The sequence below is a fragment of the Excalfactoria chinensis genome, chromosome 26, assembly GCF_039878825.1.
Source record: "Excalfactoria chinensis isolate bCotChi1 chromosome 26, bCotChi1.hap2, whole genome shotgun sequence".
Taxonomy (NCBI): domain Eukaryota; kingdom Metazoa; phylum Chordata; class Aves; order Galliformes; family Phasianidae; genus Excalfactoria; species Excalfactoria chinensis.
The window spans coordinates 241,760-262,281 of NC_092850.1; the positions used below are offsets into that span (position 1 = coordinate 241,760).

At 52.9% G+C, this 20,522-nt stretch overlaps 3 protein-coding genes across 4 annotated transcripts; all 3 read right to left on the reverse strand.

Annotated features, from left to right (window-relative positions):
- Nucleotides 1-32: 32 nt before the first annotated feature.
- On the reverse strand, nucleotides 33-4,493 carry GDF1 (growth differentiation factor 1). Of its 2 annotated transcripts, none has more exons than XM_072357642.1 (2): nucleotides 4,366-4,493; nucleotides 33-2,221 (listed from the first exon to the last, which is right to left on the reverse strand). In XM_072357642.1, the coding sequence occupies exons 1-2, from the start codon at nucleotides 4,430-4,432 to the stop codon at nucleotides 1,392-1,394; spliced, it is 897 nt and encodes a 298-aa protein (XP_072213743.1). In that variant the 5' UTR covers nucleotides 4,433-4,493; the 3' UTR covers nucleotides 33-1,391. The 2 variants fall into 2 exon arrangements, with proteins under 2 accessions (XP_072213743.1, XP_072213744.1); XM_072357643.1 differs by lacking the exon at nucleotides 4,366-4,493 and adding an exon at nucleotides 2,646-3,725.
- A 39-nt stretch (nucleotides 4,494-4,532) lies between these two features.
- Nucleotides 4,533-14,027, reverse strand: CERS1 (ceramide synthase 1). Its single transcript, XM_072357641.1, has 7 exons — nucleotides 13,640-14,027; nucleotides 8,060-8,219; nucleotides 7,273-7,453; nucleotides 6,788-6,949; nucleotides 5,722-5,869; nucleotides 5,043-5,191; nucleotides 4,533-4,671 (listed from the first exon to the last, which is right to left on the reverse strand). The coding sequence occupies exons 1-7, from the start codon at nucleotides 13,859-13,861 to the stop codon at nucleotides 4,629-4,631; spliced, it is 1,065 nt and encodes a 354-aa protein (XP_072213742.1). The 5' UTR covers nucleotides 13,862-14,027; the 3' UTR covers nucleotides 4,533-4,628.
- Nucleotides 14,028-15,723: 1,696 nt separating this feature from the next.
- Nucleotides 15,724-20,502, reverse strand: COPE (COPI coat complex subunit epsilon). Its single transcript, XM_072357518.1, has 10 exons — nucleotides 20,350-20,502; nucleotides 20,087-20,149; nucleotides 19,873-19,973; nucleotides 18,780-18,932; nucleotides 18,266-18,319; nucleotides 17,897-17,978; nucleotides 17,246-17,401; nucleotides 16,919-16,987; nucleotides 16,624-16,698; nucleotides 15,724-16,067 (listed from the first exon to the last, which is right to left on the reverse strand). Exons 1-10 carry the CDS (start codon nucleotides 20,473-20,475, stop codon nucleotides 16,020-16,022), a joined length of 927 nt encoding a protein of 308 aa, XP_072213619.1. The 5' UTR covers nucleotides 20,476-20,502; the 3' UTR covers nucleotides 15,724-16,019.
- Nucleotides 20,503-20,522: the final 20 nt, after the last annotated feature.

Consider the following 20,522-nt stretch of genomic DNA (forward strand, 5'->3'; position numbering starts at 1 on the left):
CAGCAACCTTTCAATGACGAGACCTCTGAAAATGATAGTAGAAACTTCAAGTTTATTCCTTCCTTTAAACACAGACTGGTACAAAAGTGGGGATGGGGGTGGAGGGTAGAGCGGATGCATGGAAGCAAATGCAGCTCCTGGGTGGGTGCTCAGCTGTGTTCAGCTCAGCTCCATTACCTGAGCTCCGCATCCCTGCATCCAGCAAAGGAAAGGGGGCGCTTTTGACATCCCTCCTGTTTTAATTTGGGTTATGATGTCCCACCTGAAGCTCTTGAACACGTTCAGGTGCCGGATGGCTGCTTTCACTGTGCTATGTTAGGGGTTACCATTGGGTAGGGGGAAGCTGAAGGTGAGTGCTACCAAACTAAGGGCCGTTCTCAACCCACTCGTGTGTGGTTCAGGTATGGCAGCAGAGCAGGGCTGCAGGCAGACGTTCCTCTCTGCAGCTCTGGCAGCTGTTTTAACCCTCAGTGCTGCCTTGGAGGCCCAGCTGCGCTTGGCAAAACTTCATTAGATCTCAGAGACAACACGAAGCAGGTACACAAAGTAAGGATGGCAACAGACTCATATGTCAAAAGAAATTCAAGTGAACTCAGCTGCCTTGTCTGTCCCCCTGCCCCCAAACACAGCAAAGCTGCAGCAGTGCCAAGAAAGCCTCTTGTTGGAGGGTGGCTGCTGGGGTGGGGGGCTCAGCACCCAGCACTGCAATGGACTGAGGACTGCAGCCAACAGCTGCACAGCTGTCCTTGTAAAGATCAACTACAAACAAACCCAAACAAACCCAAACTAGCCCCCAAATGCATATGCATGTTATTAATGAGGGCTGTAACACTGTGCAAAGCTACTGCTGCGTGGTCCAGCACTCATTGCTTTGATCAACGAGGTACATTAGCACTGAGCTGCAGCAGTGGGACCTCGGGGGGGGGGGATCAGAATGCACACAGAGCAGCACTGCCAAATGGGTCATCTGATTTTGTGTTGCCTAAGCTGCAATGAAAGACACGCAGCCTGGCAGCAGCTCCGCCACGAGGCCACCAGCAGCACCAGCAGCTGCTCTGCCAGGCACAGGATGGGGCCGGGATTCCCAGCCTGGTGCTTCTGCCACCTCCATTGGATGGCCGAGCAGCACCCAGGGTCAGACCTGATCATAACCCCGACCCCACTGCAGGCTCTGACAGAGCAGTAGCACTAAACCACCGCTGTCACCATCCCTTCATGCAGACCTCCTCCATGGAAGAAGGCAGCACAGAATGGAGCTCTGACAGTCCCTGCCCCACTGGGAAGCTCCCTAAGCACCAGCACGGAGGGCGTTTATCACACTTGGATTTATTCCATCAATCATTCAGTGTGTCAAACGGGGACCCCACGGCGCACACCCAACATCCACTCCACTATCTGCAGCCACACTCATCCACCACCATGTCCTCGTAGTGCCTCAGCACCACGTTGTCGCTGTTGTCATAATACAGGATGGAGATGGGGGACAGCCTGACGGGGACGCAGCAGGGCTGGGGTGTCCCCTCGGGGTCCAGCGAGTGCACCATGGTCTGCAGGATGGCGTGGTTGGTGCTGTTGAGCTCAGCAGTCAGGGGGAAGGGACACTCACCCAGGCAGTAGTTGGCCATGTAGCCCTGCGGGGCGATGATCCAGTTCTCCCAGCCCACGTCACTGAAGCTGATGTAAAGGCGCCGGGGCTTGCAGAGGTTGCTCGGAGTGATGGGGACGTTGTAAGCACTCCTCCTCCTCCTGGAGGCTCCGCATTGCTGCTGGCTGAGGGTCACCACCAGGAGAGAGGTATCCACAAAAGAATCGATGCCGGCACAGAGGCTCCGTGACCCGGTGCTCACCGCTGCAGAGCTTCTGTCCCCGCTCACTGCTATCTCCAGGATCAAGCCCAGGTTCCTGCTGTGAGTTGTCCAGTCCTTTGCCACATCGCTCAGGTTGAAGAGCAGAGACTGGTGCAGGGGGATGAAGGACTGCTCCACCAGCAGCTTGCCTCGCTCCAGGGAGGGAGTCCCCTTCAGTGGCACATGGCAGCTCTGATACAGCCTCAGCTCAAAGCCCTCCCCGTGGCCGGGGCTGTGGTACGAGTTGTGGCTGAATTTGATCTCCAGCTGAGCCATGGTCAGGAGCTCACCTTCATCCAGAACAGAGAGGTTAAAGTACAGACGCTTCTGCAGACACAGCAGCGGATGGGGCTGCGTGCTGTGAATGAAGTGGCCTGATGGAGAAGAAGAAATAGAGGTGGTGGTGTCTGAACCCCGTTATGCAGAGCAGGATCAGCCTCCCAGTATTCAATCACATTCCTGGCTGCACAGCAAGAGGAAGATGGGCAGAGCACAGACAGGCAGCTCAACGCACCCACGGCTGCTGGATCAAGATGAGAGCCCCGTGGGATGCTACAGCCCAAGGTAGGAAGGTCAGAAGGAGAAGGGGGTCGGGACCCAGGCGGACAGCTGAGCATCTGCCTCCACTCTAAGCTCTAACATCGTTACCCACAACGTGCTCATAGATCAGACCATACACAGCCAGGACCGGTCTCACAAACCAGCTCTGGCTGCTGCCCTGTCCTCCCCCAGCCATTCCCAGCTCAGACCATAAAGGGGCTTTCAAAAGGCAGGACCCCAACGGCAGCATTTCTGTACCTTGGTCAGCGAAGACACGGATGATGTTCCCAGGGACGTTAAACTCCTCCACCCTACAACCATCCATCGGGTCTCTGTTTGTTGCAGGAGGGTTTTTTCTCTTCTGGAAGATCCTCCAGAGCACGGATGGCACCGAAATGGGGGTTTTGGGGCTGGGCTTCGCGCTCAGACCCAGGGATTTTAACAGCAAACTTTCCTGCACACTTAAATCCATCCCCAGACTCACAGTAAGGAGAGCCCAGGCAAGGCCAGCTCCAAAGCTCACACGCACGGGGAGAGGCCACCACATCTGCTCTGCTTTCCTACCCACAGACAAAGAACAGCGCTGTGCAGGGGACACACTCCCAGCCGCACTGAGGACAGGGCCAGGGGGGTGATGATTGCCTGATGGGAGCCTTTGATTTCCTTAGTGCTCAATTAGCACACAGGGATTCCCAGGATTGGGCAGAGGGTGTGAACAGACACCCCCCCCCCCTCCTTTCCTCGGGGCCTGTTAACCCTTTGAGGCCGTGGCAGGGCAGCAGCTCAGAGCTCCCATCCCTTCTGCATCTCCACATCATTGAGGTCCAACCACAAGTTCCCGGCAGTGACAACGCTGCCAGTCACAACGTTTGACACTTCATTTTCCAAAGGCTTCCAGCACATCTTCAAACTCTACCCATCAGCTCCCACTTCACACCGTCCTCCTACAGCCCAGCTGTGCAGACAGCAATCAGCACCCACTTCCCATACAGGGTCCTCCCAACTCACGGCACACAACCCAACCACAGTGCCAGCACCCGGCACTCCAAAGCCAAGGAACCAAAGCACACAGATAGAGCCCTCTGCAGCTCTGCTGGCAAATCACAAGGTGACGCATCCCGCCACAGCCTGGCAGTTTCCATCAAGCCAAAGCCACATTTTGCTTTCAATTTTTACCCTGTAACTTTCCCTGAGGCTCACGTGGCAGCCCTGGAGTCAAATCAATGTAAGGAGATCAAAACAGTAAAAATAATAATAATAAAAAACATAATACAATTAACCAACCTCTGATGCTCGGAATGGATGAATCCGGCATCCAACTGCTGCCTGCTGCCTTGGGATGGGGGGAGCTCTGTGCTGGGTCAGCCCCAGTTTCAGGGCTTCACAGCAATGAGGTGGATGACCCAGCCCAGCTCCCAGACCACACCAGGTTTGGGTTGGTGTTGCCTGGAAAACCAGCACAGGGAGCAGAGGTTGGCTGCTCTTCACTCAAGCAAGAAGACAGTGCTGGGCAAGAGGCTGGAGATCTCTCTTAAATGGGCTTTTTAAGCGAATGAGATGTCCTGGCCCTCATCGTGGGCAGGAATAATGCTCTAGGGCTGGGTTTCCAGGAAGACCTGCACATGGCAACTGTGCTGCATGCTACAGCCTCCAGAGAAGAACAGACATCTCTGAGTTAAAGACCCCTCCAGGTCAGCAAGGCCCAGAAGTGCACTGCTTCCCCTCTGCTGCCTGCTGGCATCTGGGGCAGAGCTGGCTTTGGGTTCCCCATGCCTGATACTGCAGTGCCAATGGAGGAGAGGACGTCCCCCTCCCCAGCTTGAGGCTGTGTCAGAGGACCCCTCGGTGCTGCCAAAGCAGAGCGGTGGGGAGGGGGCCAATGCAAACAACAGAAGAAATCACAAAGGAACTGGGAATAGCTGAGGAACAGAGTGAGAGAGAAAGCACCAGGGGACCTAAAGCCAGCTCCAAATCCTACCTGGACCAGCAAAGCCACTGCCTCTCAACTGAACCAGCATGTACGGGCTACAGAAAGTACACAGCATCAGGTGAAGCCTGCTCACAGGCAAGGCCCGGCAGGACCCTGTTCCATCAGTGGCATCTCTTCCCCGGCTCCAGGCAGGGGATGAAGGGGGTTGTTGGGGATTGAGTTCTTCTTGTGCCTTTCATTTGCTGGGATTGAGCGTAGGGTCCCGATCCGGGTCAGTCCCCAGATCCAGCCAGGCTGCAGCATCCACATCCTTACAGCCGCTTGTCTTTCACAAGTCCATTCTTCAGGTGCATCCTGTGAACCAGAGCACAGCAGACAATGAGCTTTGGCCTTTGCACTGACTCTCCCTCCCTTACTCTCACAGATCACTGCTGAGGCCAGACCTGCCATAACAGGCTCATGAAGGCAGTTTGAGACCAGTCCCCTGCTAGTCAGACCTGCTCTGTGGGATCCAGCATCTTTGTGCCCCACATGAACAGCAGATGCAATGGAACACATAGAGCCAGTTCTGCCTGGTGAGGAGGGGAAGGGAAAGGTGAGGATTCAGTGGTGGATGCTCTGAATGCTGCTCCATGATCTTCCCTTCTCCCACCCCAGAGGAGCTGCCCATGTTACCACCCAGCCCATATCAGCACCCTGCCCATGTCAGCACCCTGCCCACGCACCCTTCTTTCAGAGCATCGTGCAGCTGGAGCCCACTCTCTTTCTTCTTGGCTGCGGTGCTTTTCTTGCTGTCCTCCACGTCATACTCACGCACGTCATTCACCTCATGCACCTGCCCCATCAGCACCTTGGCCACAAACAGGACGATGTACTGCAGAGGGAGAGATGCTGTCAGCCATCACCAGTTGAGCTGTTCCACCCAACTCAACCAGCTCCCATTTGCTGCATGGGACATTCCTTTGCAGCCTGCAGCCCCCATAGGGCTGGCCAAAGCCCTGCGATGAGCGTTCCTACAAATGCCATTAACTGATTTCATCACCACCACACAATGCATTTGGTTACCACCCAGCCCAGCCCATGACACAGCTTCACCCCTCCCCCAGACCCTCAGGAGATGCATTTATGCCTGTATCACATTCCCACCTGCCCCAGTGCCAAGGAGCCCCCCAGGCAATGACGGCCTGTTACAATCCCTGCCCATGGATCCCCAGGGTGAGAGACAACATTCTCAGTTCCAGAAGCCCCCTGGGGGCACAAGTTGCCCTCCTCCCTTCCCACACAACCCCCCCCCCCACACCTGCAGCTCCCAGTGCTGCCCTGGGGAGGCAGGCAGCAGGCGTTATGCAGCAGCAGCTGAGGCAGGAGAGGCAGCGTAGGGGTTGCTGAGCTTCCCCTACTCACCAGAAACCAGTAGATGTTCATCAGAGTGAGGACAAGGAGCAGAGCATTGAAGAAGAAGTAGAAGGGGATGTTAGGAACTGACTGGAGGCTGGAGTAGCAAGTGGCGTAGAGCACCTTGAGGGGAAACCAGTAGAGACGGAACCAGAACCTGCCAGGGCAGAGGGAGCAGGATGGGATTAATGGCCCCCAGGGATTCCCAGAGCAGCTTCATCCAGCACAGCCTCCCTTGTCAATTCCTCTTGCAGATGGCAGCTCCTGCCCTTGGTGTCCGATTTGGGTTTAAAGGCCGGGTTCTAGGACTTCACACAGGCAACCTGAATGAGCAGGTACATTAGCGAGGGCACTGTGATTATGGGCTGAGCACCAGATACAGGCCTGAGCAACGGCTTCCTCAGAGTAAAGGCAATCCTACAGCTGGATGGGGGAGCAGCAGAGTCTAACAGCTGGAAGGCTTGCTTAGCTCTGTGCAGCCCTTATCTATGAGTCAAAACCTTCCTTGCTCTCCTATCCCTCAATTGCTCCTGTTGCCACCTCTGCTTCTCAGAGCAGCTGCAGAGAGGGAGGAAGGAGACAATGGGATGCTCCAGGAGCATCAACCCATGAGCCCTTTATCTCTGCTCTTCATCTTTCTCTCCTGCCTTTCCCCCAAGAGGAGCAGCAGGGCTGGAATCTGGGACAGACCCACGTCCCATTTGCTTCTCCTTTCCCTCCCCCCCCCCCCCCAAATAAAAACCCACCACAAAAAAAAATGTTTATTAATGCTCAAACCAAACGAGTGGGAAAATGGGACCAGCTCCTCCTCCCCTGGGCTCATTTGTCACGCTGCAAGAGAAATTTCACAGGCACTTCTGTGGTGACAGACGGCAAAGTGACTACAGAAGGATTCCAAGCCCAGCATGGGGTCAAGCTCTGCGGGAACCTCTTCCCAAACAGTTTATAGCAACAACTGGTTCCCATGCACACACACACAGCAGGATGGACCCCGAGGGCACTGGGGGGGGGGTTGCAAAAGCTGGCAAGGAAAGCTGGAAATGGGATCAGGGCCGGGTTAGGCAGACAAACTCACCAGCTGACACTGAAGGTGAGGCAGCCAATGTTGGAGATGACGTCGTTGAGGCGGTGATAGACACCCCCCCGGTGCTTGAAGTAGACATTGAGCTTAGTGAATTCCAGCTGCACGTCATTAATATCATGCAGGAAGAGCACGAGGATGCCCACGTTGTGGTACCTACAGGAGAATGGAACAGGGAGGGAGATGTGGACCACAGGGTCTGTGTTAGCAGATGGGCTCTGTGAATAACACAGGATAAGGCCTGGAAAGGCAGAGTGTGGCAGCGTATTGCAGGGCAGGTCTGGCACTATGCAATGGTTGGTGAGCACCGGGATTGCTGTGGGAGTACAGGGTTAGCTGTAGGAAGAATCTGTGCAGGCCCAGGTTGAGTCCCCCAGTACATGCTCATGAGATGAATGGGAGCACAGAAAGGCCACAGCCTTTACTGCACACTGCCCAAGGCTGGCACAGGGGGACAGAATGACAGCCAAGGCTCTCACCTGAACGCATAGGAGAAGGCTATGAGGGTCAGAGCGACCACGTGGTGGAGCAGCATGACAACAGAGTCCTTGCGCCACGTGTCCATGTAGGCGGTGGCATAAATGGAGTGCCCATAGAAGCTGCACTGCAACAGGTAGGCGATAGCGATGTCCGTGGGCACGTCCATGCCCTTCTTCCAGTCTAAAATGGGATAGAGACACTCAGGGTGAAGCCAGAGCCAGGAGCACAGAGCTTTCATCAGCATCAGAGAAACACGAATGCTAACAGTGAGGATCCAGCAGCAGCCAGAGCTGCCCTGGGTGCCTGTCAGCACTTAGTTGTGCTCAGCTTCCACTCAGGACTTCCCAGATGAAAAGGAGGTAAATATTAAGAGGACCCAGGCATCCAGGCTCCCAGACTCCTCCTTTGGCATCAGACCCGTTCCCCCTCAGGGCAGAAGCCTTGATTTACCTCCTTCCTACTCTAATTCCTCAACCCCTCTTTCCTGCATAGTCAAAGGTACCCCGGACCCAAAGACGGATCCCAGACCCAAAGACGGATCCCAGACCCAAAGACCTATCCCAGACCCAAAGACGGATCCCAGACCCTGCTGTCTGCAGCAGCCACTAGGTGACACCCTCACTGTAACAGTCTGCTCTGCACTAAAACCATCACAGAAAAGTTAATATTGGGGGGCTTGGACCGAGAATTTCTCTCCCACCAACTCCAGTTCCCTCCTTCAACTCAGGTTTCCTGTCAACCTGGACATCCTAATCCACACCCTCTTCTCCCTGACTCTCACTGTACCATAAAAGACGGACGGTGGGTCGTAGAAGAAGGGGTAGTCAGTGCAGAAGAGCAGGTAGAAGCCGTAAGACCAGGATATCGTGTAGAAAAGCAGCTTCCAGGCACTCTCAGGCATCTTGGCAGCATCTTTTGGCTGCAGCTTGCACCACTCACCGAAGGGCTGCAAGGAGAAGGGAGAAATGTCACCAACGTGGCAAGGAGACCCGGAGGAGCCCAGCATCTCTAAGGGCCGCCAACACCTCATGCTGTGTGCACAAACCAAGGACGTGAGCCTCATTCTTTTGGGCTTCTTTACAGCTTGAGCCGGGAGGCTTTAGAAGGAGCCTAAGGCAGGGAAATATACAGCGTTGGAGATTCATGCACTCAGCCTTGGCCATGTTGGAAAGCTGCAAAAGCAGAGCCTAGCAGAGGAGGAGGAAATCCACAGCATGCATCCCAGGGTCTGGGCATCACTCCATCACCCTGGCTCCAGGAGCAGGGCTGACCACAGCTTGCTGTTGCAGAACAGAATCAATACAACCGTAATAAAATCAAGTCCCATCTGCATAAGGAAATCCAGAAGAGGAAGCTCTAACAATACCACCCTACGCATTCGGGGCTTTGCAGCGCTGCCAGGTCCCAGAAAAAGAACCTTTCAAGTGAGGAAGTGATGGTTTTGCTGAGTCCTGAATGCAGCTGCTGCTTTCCAGCCAGTGGGGGCACAAAACCCTCCTGCACAGCCAGCGCTGTGGGGAGCAACCCTGCCTGTAATGTATGTAGTGCTGGGGCATTGCTCCTCCTGCTCCATCACCCCAGGCTCACCCACATCCCCAGCTCTTCCATCTGACTGTTGCTGGTTTTTCTCTCCTGTGGTTTTTGCAGCACCCCCTCCTGCAGGTCAGGACTCAGAGACAGGAGGTGAAGCCTCCCCAAATATGGCCAAAGTGATGAAGGGGAGGATGAGCAGCTCAGTGGATCATTCACTATTAAGAATGAAACTTTCTCACGTCAAGTGCCCCACGATGCTGATGATGAGCACATCGCTCCTCTGATACCCACTGCTTTGCAACAGCGAGAGAGTGAGAGGCCAGGGATTGCTCAGAAATCAAAGCTCCAGCATTAAACAGCTCAGCTCCCCGGGAGTAAAACAAAGGACAGCGTTGGCTGCTCCAGCTCAGATCATGTGTGCTCTGCAGGATGAGCGAGCGCGCCCTCAGCTCAGCTATGGACTCAGCACTGATGTTTTCCCCTCAGTGGCAGCTGAGCAACACCAGACACCATCTCTGCTTCTAATCACGAGGCTGACAGGGCCCTACCAGCCCCAGCAGCCTCCACCCGGCTGCAGCAGAGCATCACTCTGCATCCAGCAGGAATTGTCACTCCAGAAACAAGAGATAACACAACCCGAGGCCCCGTGGGGAGAGGAGAGCTCCACCGGGAGAGATAAGACCCGAGATGAAAACAAAATGCTTGCAAAGTAACCATACCCTGCCCCAGGTCAGCACTTTCTGCAGCCTGCGTTTGGCTCCTTGATGCTCAAAGGCTATATTAAGGCTCCAGCTGTCCCCAGGCAGAGGCCCGCCTGGCTTTTAGCCCCTCTCTGTGTCAGGTTTTCAAAGGACTCCACTCTCAGACTCCAAGTGCTTTGTTCTGAGCTTTGAGAAGCTCTGGGAAATTCCGAGCTGGAAGCAGCAGCAGCCCCTCAATGCTCTGCCAAGAGCTGCCCACAACCCCTGCAGCCAAAGAGGGGCAGCTCCGGCCTCCCCAGTGCATCCTGCATTCACAGCGTGGCTGAGAACATCACTGCTGCCAAAGCTTCTTCCAGCAGGAGTCACGGCAGGAAAAAGAGAAGGAAGCTTGAAGGGTGAATGAATAATGCAGAGACAGAAAGTCCCGAGCCCAGAAAGCATGAATTATTTGTATCTCCATAAAGTGGAGCAGAGAAGCAGCTCAGGCAGCTCAATGCTTTGCCGTGGCAGACCTTTGCCACTCTTGCACCTTTCATTAGGGACAGGATTTAGGACGCAGGGCTCAACCCCACAACCCTATTACAGCAGTGCTGTCAATCACCAGCCAAGTCACTCAGCTGCATCTCTGCACCTCACTTCCCTACCTGAAAAGGCTGAAGGCCACTACATTTCTATTCCAGGCAGGTGGGTTGACAATAAGGACCATAATTTGTGGCACATCCTGCTGGCAAAGCCATTTCTGGATGCTTGGGCCAATGGTAACAGTGCAGCAAAGCTGTCCTCAGGGCAGGTGAGGTGTGAGGTAGGAGATGTGCAAGGCAGGAGATGCCCTTCCGCTACCCAGCTGTCATTGCCATGGCAACAGCACGGAGATGCCTGTTGCTAAGGGCAACCGGTGCTGCTGTGGGAGCCGTGGATCTGGCTCTGGCTGAAAGGAGCCCAAAGCTCTTGGCAAGTGATGTAACGGGGCTGCTCTTAAAGGGCGACCGGCTCTTCCTCCCTCCTCCACGATGCTCCCACACAAACCTTCACAAGAACCTTCTGATTCACTCGTTAAATTAACGGGAAACAGGGTGGGAGGGCTGTGCCAGCTCCCCCACATTGCCTGCCATAACCTGGGGGGGCTGGGAAAGAGCACAGCAGTGGGTGAGAGCACTGCGAGAGCAGCTCGGAGCTGGAGGGAAAGTTGGGCTGGGCTCTGGGCAACACTTTGCTGATAAACGTGATAAAACACACCACGACAATCGACATCATTTCTTCCTGGGTTCCTCCTTAAGCAGCCAAATAGCCCCCGTGGAGAGAAAAGCAACAGCAGACCCGACACAGCTGCTGAACGGGGTGCTGCGGGGGCTGAATAACCTTCTCATGCCTGAGTGCTGACACAGCAGCACAGGGGAGGGCAGCCCCCGCTCTGAGACCTGCAGCTTCGCTCCCGGAGTGAAGAAAAGGCCCATTGTTGTGGCTCATCCCCCTTGAGCTGCTTGTGCTTCAAATGCTGAGCAGAGCACAGCGGGATGAGCCGGGGAGGTGGGTGAAGAAGAGCCAGCAGTTGCTCTGGGTGGCAGGTTTGGGGACAGCGATCACGTCCTTCCATTCACATGCCCTGTTTCTGGGCTTGGAAAATAAGCAAGTCTTGACAATACTGGAAAATGGAGAAAAATAACATAAATCACTAAAAAGGGTGAATAGGGCGCATTGCCTTCCAATAGGGTGCACTGCCTTCCAATAGGGCGCACTGCCTTCCAATAGGGCGCACTGCCTTCCAATAGGGCGCACTGCCTTCCAATAGGGCGCACTGCCTTCCAATAGGGCGCACTGCCTTCCAACTTCCACATCAGTGCTGGGACTACATGGTAGCACTTACCTCGAAATTCTGTATTTCAGAGCCATTTTCCAACGTGCACAACACTTTTCCTTGCAGAAGACACTGCAATGTCCTATAAACTATTGCCATTGAGGCAGCAAGCTGGCCACTGTCTGCAGTGGTTGGGCCCATACCACCATACCACCTCCTGCTCCCACCAAGACAAGCAGGGCAATGCAAACAGCACAGGAAGAGCTGCGTGGTTTTAAGGCACTGGTTTAACAGCAGAGCAAAGCGAGGCGCACTGCGAGGTTCAGGCTTCAAGGTCTCACGGTGAGAGTCACTTCCTCTGCAGACACACAGAGTTACAACCCAAGCAGCAAGATCTATTATTGATAAGCAGGAAAGTAGCATCCTACGGAGCGCGTTCAGTTTTATAGCTGTACTTCAGGAAAGTGAAGGCATTCAAAAGGAGGAAGGATGCTCCAAGCCTGCAATGGGAGGCAGAGTCCTGAACGTGGGAGAAGTTTCCTCCCAGAGTTAAACAAGAGGGTTTTCCTTTCTCATTGGCTTTGAGGAAGCCTCTTGCTGAATACATGCAGCACAAACCCATCTCATACAGTCTGCCCAAGGAAAGCCACAACGTCCAGCTTCTTCCATAGCGAGTTGAGCAGAACAAACAGAGAAATGCTTCGAGTTCTTCCATTAAAAGCAAACAGACACGCAGCTGTCTCTCACTGCTGCCACCCCTCCACCTGTCTGCTGGGAGGAAACTGATGCTATCACACACCCGCTCACCCCTGCAGCACACGCAGGCGTAGCCACAAGAAGTGGCTCTGGTGAACCTTCCTTGCTCCTCTGCAATTACAAACATGACCCACTTCTCCCTGGGAACAACACCTCAGCGCTGCTGCACGTTGCCAAGTGTCCTCCCGGGGCATCCAGCAGACTGCACAGCTCCAAGAGCTTTTCTCACACTCGCTTTGTAAAGCTCAGCCTTTTTACAAGGAGAAAGTGGAGCACAAAGGGAACACATCCCATTTGTTACAGCAGACCTGTCATTACCTCCAGCCTCGCTCAGCCCTGAGCTCCCAAGCACCACGTGCGTCCCAGCAGCAGCCCCAGGGCTGCAGGGAACAAGGGGAAACAGCCCTGCACAGAAAGGCAGCCTGTTAAGCACTGACATCTTGCCTAACCAGCAGCTTCCAATGGCTCCGCAGGCCTTGGACTGGAACTTTGCACAAGGTCAAGCTCCAGTTCCAATGGATAAGTAAAATCAACTCTGAAAAGCAAAGGCAGAGCTGCTTCGGAGGCCTCAGCAACACATAAGTCCTGTTAGCCTAATTGCATGATGCAAGGTAGCTCTCCTCAATCTATGAAACACCAGGGCACACGGCCTGGCCCATTGCAGACACAAGGAGCCCTGAGCTCCCATCACTGCTCCAGGGGAGCTAAAAAACAGCTGAGAGCTGAGCATTCCCACCTGACCCACCGCTTAATTCTGTTCCAATCCTCCGCAGGAATGGCAGCGCAGAGCACACAGCACCTCTCTGGGAAGGCAAAGAAGAAATTGCTCCTGCTGGGACTGAGCCATCATAAGGAAGCACAGGGTTCGTTTCATTACGGATGGCTTTCACGGCAAAATAATAACAACCAAAATTAATCGGGATCGTCCTTCACCCCTCAGGGAAGTGCCGTTCGTTCTGTTCCTTACAAAACACTAACAGGGAGGGGATGATGCTCAGCAAACCCACCCGGCGGCTGAGCAGGCTGGATGGAAGCAGCATCCCCACGTTCTGAAGGTCAGCCCAGCACTGCAGCAAGCAGCCATCCCATCCCATCCCCACCGCCGCGCCAGGGAAGGAAAGCTGGGAAGGACGTTTCTCATGCAAACCGCAGCTGATGCTGAGCAATGTGGCCCTGTCCTTCCTCCTGCACAGCCTGTGCCGTCCGGGCACCTGCAAGAAATAACCCCCAACCCGACCCTACTGCACAGGGAATAGGGACAGAGCAACGGGACCCCCAGCCCTCGGGGCCGCTCATCCTGCGGGATGCTGCCCGGGGTGGGACCGCTCATTCAATGCCCCCCTTGGGGCACACAGACGGGATACGACGATCCGCTCGGGCTCCCCAGAAGAAGAACGCGCTGCTCTGCGCGATGAGCTCGGGATGGAGCCGCGCGGGGGGGGGGGGAAGGACCGGCTGCTCTGCGCAAGGAGGATCCAACCGCAGCGGGAAAGGCGCTCCCCGGTGCAACGAGCCCACGGGGTTTAAGCTGAAAGCGGCCGATCGAACGAGCTCCCCACGCACCCGCAGCCCGGTACTGACCCGAAAGACGCGTCGGGCGGCGGCGCGGCGCAGCACGGTCCAGCCCAGCGCGCAGATCCCGCACAGCAGCACCTCTCCCCAGCGCAGGTGCGCGTTCTCGACCCACGTCCTCCTCGACAGCTCCCAGCCGCAGTCCGAGCAGCTCCTCGCGGCCGCCGCCAGGCTGCCATAGCCGCGCCGCAGCAGCTGCCCGTAGCCGGGCATGGGCTCCGAGCCCCGCATGGCGCTCAGCGCCGCTCGCCCATGGCCCAGCCGTGCCCGGCGGCACCGCGCAGGCTCCGCTCAGAGCTGAGATCGGGGCGGGCCGGCCCAGCCCACAACCCGCCGCCGTTACCGGGCCCTGGAGCCGCCCCCGGTGCAACGCTCGGCCCGCGGGAGGAGCCTCCGCGCCGCCCCCGGCCCGTCCGGTGCTTATTAATTAGCGGCGCCGGCTCATTACGGGCCTGGGGACGGGCGATGAATGAAGCTACGTTGGAAGCTCTAAGGCAGAAAGCGACGCGATCGCTCTCTTGAACGATGAGCCCGGGCGGTGGAAGCAGCTGCGCCCTGCAGATCAGCCACCATCAGCCACCCCAGCACCTTGACAAGAGCACCCAGCAGAGTCCTCCACCTTCAGCATCCTTACCACCCGCTCCTTGTTATTATTGTTTTGCAAACAAGTCTCCGTGCTTCTCTCTGTTCCACCTGGACACAACGGGAAGCTTCATCCTCTCCTTGCAGTGCAGAGCAAGCAGGTGTTTCCACCACCCCATTACAGTCACAGCAGGTGCAGGAGATCAACCACGGGACAAAAGAACAGGAACCTCATGGAGGAGCTGCTCACAATTAAAAGCAGTCGGTCTGAAATGCTGACACAAAGTGCTGAGGAACCTCAGAGCAACGCATTGCAGCAGCACAGCTGCGTTCTGCATCAGCCACGGAGCAGTAATCGGTGCCTGATGCACCTCAATGACAACCTCGAGTGCAGCAGTAAGATTCCCTGCTACCAGAGACAGAAACGTAATCGATCATAAATAGAAAAACCCAGCTGTAGAAGTTGAAAAACGAGGAGTTTGAAGCCATCTAAAAGTCATTGCTTTGCCCACAGCTGTTCCATTTCGCCTTCAACTTCTCTAATTGGTTCTGGGGCAGCAAAGAGAAAACACAAACTGGTTCTTCTCAACACAAACTGGTTCTTCTCAGGGGTATGAACAACACATCCCCCCCCTCCTATTCTCACACTGACAGCGCTGGCTCCTACTATGGCACTTGCTTTTATTGTTTACGTTTTTAAGTCAATTTATCATGGCCCATCAAGTGGGTAATGGCTGCCCTGAGCACACAAGCCCCTTTCACATCTCCCTCAGACAGCTCCACAAAGGAAACATTCATACAAGACCGGACCATGAATAACCCCTCATTGAAAAGAGCTGCTTGGAAAGAGACAATGAGCTCTTTCAGAGCAATCACAGCGAGGTGGGCACAAAGGAAATGCCAGTTGGACACATTTACAGTGTAGTATAAACCCCCTCTTCTGCCTCCCCCCCCCAAAAAACGCTTCCCAAAAGATAAATTCAAAAGATAAATCAAATATTAGAGTTCAGGAGGCCCCGCTGAGGGTTCCAGATGGGCATCCAGATGGGCTCTTCGTATCTGACACAACACAACCACCCAACACAAAGAGCAGCCTGAAATGCTGCACGGGAGTCCAAGGCATAACACTTCCACATGTATTGCAGGATGTACTTGGTTAGAGAAAGCTCTAATGCTTTCCTGGCTCCAGGACATGTTGCATTTATCAACTTAAGATCAGGGTTGAGCCTGTTACAATTGGATTATTTCTATTCTGGGGAAGCTTTCCCACTCACCAGCAGTAACCCCTACAGCTGTGCATCCTTCTTCCAGAGGAGGTTAACCTAAATGGAGTCATTATCAGACTGAAAGAACAGCCAGGACTCGGGATTCATCCACCAACCCAAGTCTGATACTTGAAGTTCACCTTCACACTCTCCCCCTGTAGGTACAACCATCCTCAGTACACAACAGTGCTCAAAACAGAATGGAAATCACTTCCATTTCAGAATGTAAATTAAGGGGCACACAGATCCAGAAAAGGCTTTATTAGGGATGTTTAAGGTACAGTGTTGCAAACTTGATTCGCACTGTATTTTAAACAGAGCTGAAAACCCAAGTCAGCCACAACACAGGCTTTTTAGCTACCAAGTTCGAGTAGCTACACGTTATATACAGACTTAGCAACGCTTTCCTGCACTGCAGGACCCTGCCACACTGAGTTACACCAGACCCAACTTGCAAAGGGCATTTTTTCCACGTTACCAGTAAGGCTCTGAATAACAACCCCACTTCCCAGGTACCATAGAGCAGGTCTGTTCCTCTCTCCTCAGGCGCTGGGGGCATATTGCATGGCGAGTCGGTCAAAGTCATTCTCCTTCAAACCAGAAACAAAAATATAATGAACTGATTTCAAACTTTACTGAAAAAAACCGTAATAAAACCTGCAGTACTTCTCGACTATAGAGAGTTCTAGCACAGCAATCCACCAAGGCAAAATGAATTCTAAAAAGCAAACTGCCCACATCAGTTCTCTACTATTTCGTTCTCCCTTCCTTGTTATCTTCCTCTGCCCACCCCCTCCATTCTTTCTCATCCAGAAGATTTCCTCTATTTAAGCAGTGTCTCACCCTAACAAACAAGTCTGTAATCTGGGTTAGATGGACCTCAAAGCATTTCTGTCCAGATGCTACCATACACAGGGTACACTTTGTCTATATACTTTGTATAGATACAATCTTGATGCTGATCATTTCCCAACACACTTCACAAGGGCTAGAAAGTTTGCTGGCAGTGGTTAGATGCTGGAGAAGGAACATGGGCTGCCCCTTCAGAACTGTAGACATGCTTACTAGTAAGAAATCCCTCTGCCCCATCCTCTTGCTGCTATAAGTCATTATAAACTCAGTTTCATATTGCAAAATAACTAGTACCTTTGCCTGATACTCCTTTATGAACGGATGATTTTTATGTGCATCCTTCAACTGTGACAAATAACGATTTGTAACCTGATGGGATGAAAAAGGGAGATTTAAATACTGAAATAACACCAAGAAAAGCCAAAAAAGTTTAAACCAATACTTCTGTGACTTTGTTTTCAATGAGCGAAGAATGGATTTCTTCAGCACCCTGAATGTTAGCAGCCCCATTTAAATCAGTACAACACACAACCTGCCCCCAGGCAGAGCAGGCTGATCGGCTTCTTGAGTACCATAAGATAAGCCTCACCTCTGGTGGTTTGCCCAGGTGTTGTGACAGGACAACGAAGTTGATCAAGGTCTCAGGATGGCCACTATCCTGGAAACAAAAACAATCACCTGTCTTTGTGACTAACCCCTACCACGACTATGTGTAACAACTGGCACAGCTGTGCAAGAACAACCAACAAGCCCATAGCTCACTTTAATAGAACAGGTAGAGCAGAAAGCAGATGTTAACAGCAACCACTCTTAGGGACATTTTCATAAAGCATAATGAAATTCCTTGCTGTTATATCCTCTATGCATACGAGATAGTTAGATTCAAGCTAATTTGACAGGCAAAACCAGAAAGTACCTTGTCCAGTGCCTCCTGAAGAACTCCCTCTGCATCATCCCACTTGCCCTGAGCCATATAGCAGGCTGCCTGCCCATTAAGCAGGAGGAGGGTGGAGGAGCATTTGTCTGCCATCTCTTGGAAGATGTAATAGGCATCCTGTAACTTCTCACCACCCTGCAAAAGGAGGACACAAGCATGCAGTTTCACCGTGTATTGCTAAGAAGGCTGTATTCTGTTTCTGTGGCTGAAGAAAGGGGCCATGAAGTTAATTTGAAGGGTGATGAAATGAACTGTCGTCATTCACTGAATCTCCTCTGAGAGATCATTATAAGGCTACAGATGAAAGAAATACAAAATATTAAATATTAAGAACCACTTAAATGATCAAAAGATCAAGAAACATCTCAAAAGAACCACTTCAGAACACAGATTCAATGTTTGGAAGAACATTATCACGTAATAAAAGACTATGAAATGAGATCTTACAATTAAACCCAGACACCTGGCTTTTCAAAACATTCCTGCTTTAGAAGGGTTTTAGATGCAGCAGCTTACACTGATTAGAAGATGAATGTTTCCCTAGAGGAAAATAAGATCTTAAGGAAAACTTAGCCACAGGTTACTGTTACTGTTGTAACAGGTTACTGCATGCATACTAGGGATACTCACTACAGCCAGGTTCACCCAGGCAGTAGCCAGCTGAGTGAGGGTCGCATCTTCATCTTGCTCCTGCATCTTCTTAAGTTCCTTGCTGTGGATGCAAAAGTGGGAGTTGTGTAAAAGGAAAAGAAGCCCGTCTCAGTTCTCTAAGATGCAGACAGAAGGATGCAGTTTTCTTTGTCAAGCCCTTTCACCTCAACAGCAAAACAGCCACAGCAAATTAGAAAGGAGGCATAATTACCTCCTAATGTTTTACTGAGACAGGCTGTGGAAAAGCTCCTTGTTTTACTGCTGTAAGAGAAGGAAGAAACCCGGGCCTAGAGATTCAAACCACTTTATGCTCACTATTCAGAAACAAAGTGACACGGACAAACTTACCGAGCCAGATCAAGCCTGTCAAGCTTCAGAAGAATCTGGATCATCATCGCTGTGCTGCAATGAACAAAAGCAAATCAATTGTAATGATGACATGTTTTATCACTCCTTGTGCTTTGCTCAGGACCCTGCTGCTTAGCACAGATGCGCTACCCATTCCAGGGCTCTCTAAACAGGCAGCCAACAAAGCCAGCAGCGCTTAGAGCAGGACTCAAAGCAGGGAAGCATGCATGCTCCCAGCTGCCCTCCTGATGTACATACAGCCATAGTACTCACTTCAGCAATTCTGAACACACGCAGATCAATAAATCAGATTCTTAAGTTTCACAAGGGAGCAATAGATTTTATAGTGCAGACTGAGCACCATATCCATCACTACTTGAAAGGGAAACCTCTCAACAGTTTCTCAATGGTTTCAAGGCTTTTCAGAGACAAGCCAGACCCTGGGCATTTCTATTACAACTCTACCTAGATGAGAGAGACTTTGCTAACACACACCACATCAAATTACACTTACCATTCCAAACTATCCCCTTGATGTAAAGTACGTAGAGCCGCATCGGGATTCTTGTCATGGAAATAGATCGAAGCAGCCATCAGCAAGAAAGTAGTATTGGTCACATCGACACTTTTTGCCATTTTTTTGTCCAAATCAGCAACAATCGCATCCCTGCAACAGTGTGGGTGAGGAAATAGAAGTGTTTACAATGCCTTGTCATCGGAAAATCTACCTTTTTTGTGGCAAAAACCACAGCCAGGCATTATAAAAACCACACTGCTACAGACTCTCCACGTAGAAACACATTCCCTGTCAAACAAGGTTATTATCTCACTTACCTTTGACACATTCCCTGTCACAGAATCACAGAATGACCCGGGTTGGAAGGGACCTCAAGGATCATGTAGTTCCAACCCCCCTGCCTAGCAGGGCCACCAAACATACGCCTTTACTAGATCAGGTTGCCCAGAGCCCTGTCCAACCTGGTCTTGAACACCTCCAAGGACGGGGCATCCACAACCTCCCTGGGCAGCCTGTTCCAGGACCTAACCACTCTCCTAGTAAAGAACTTCCCCCTAACATCCAACCTAAATCTTCCCTCTTTTAACTTAAAACCATTTCCCCTAGTCCTGCTATTATCAGCCCTTTCGAAGAGTTTGCTCCCCTCCTGGGAGTAAGTTCCCTTCAGGTATTGAAAGGCTGCAATGAGGTCACTCCACAGCCTTCTCTTCTCCAGGCTGAACAAACCCAACTCCCTCAGCCTGTCCTCATAGGGGAGGTGCTCCAGCCCCCTGTTCATCTTCGTGGCCCTCCTCTGGACCCTTTCCAAAATCTCCATATCTTTTTTGTACTGAGGGCTCCACACCTGGACACAGTACTCCAGATGGGGCCTCACAAGAGCAGAGTAGAGAGGGACAATCACCTCCCTATCCCTGCTGACCACCCCTCTCCTGATGGAGCCCAGGATCCCATTTGCCTTCCGGGCTGCCAGAGCGCACTGCTGGCTCATGTTAAGTTTCTCATCTATTAGGACCCCCAGGTCTTTCTCTGCTGAGCTGCTCTCAAGGACAACTCCTCCCAGCCTGTCAAACAAGGTTATTTTCTCACTTACCTTTGACTCTCATTTGAAAGATATTCTGCAAACATCCGCACTGCCTGGAGCTCAGGACTGGAATTGGCTTTAATCTCATCCAGCACAACGCCGTACTTTCTCTATGAAAGGTAAAGGAGAAAGCCTGGCATTTAGGACTCAGCTGTGTAACAGTGTGCTCAGATTCACTAACCGAGCCCTGCCATCAGATTGTGCTGCTGCAAATCAGACTCACCTGAGCGATGTAGGATCTGAACAAGAAAACGTCCCTCTCCGTTTCCTTCTCGGGGTTCGAGGGCTGAAAGGAGGACGAGAAACAACAACTCTCCTCAGCAACCCGGGCACCAAAACCCAACGGGAGGCAGCCGGGCCGTAGGTGAGGCCTTCCCCCTTTCGAAAGCGGCCCGAGCCATAACGGGCAAGGCCGAAAGGAGCTCGGGAAGGCCGCCATAGGAGGCAGCCACCACGGACTGACCCCTGAGGGGAGACGTCCCCTACCTTGATCCGCTGCGCCTCGTTGATGGCGGCCTGGTAGGCCCCGATGTAGAAGCTGTTCTTCACGTCGAACAGCTCATCCGCCTCCCCGGCCTGCCCGGCGGGACCCGCACCCGCCCCGGACGCCATTTTGCCGCTCCAGACACGTCTCCGGAAGCAGCTGAACCCCGAGGCCT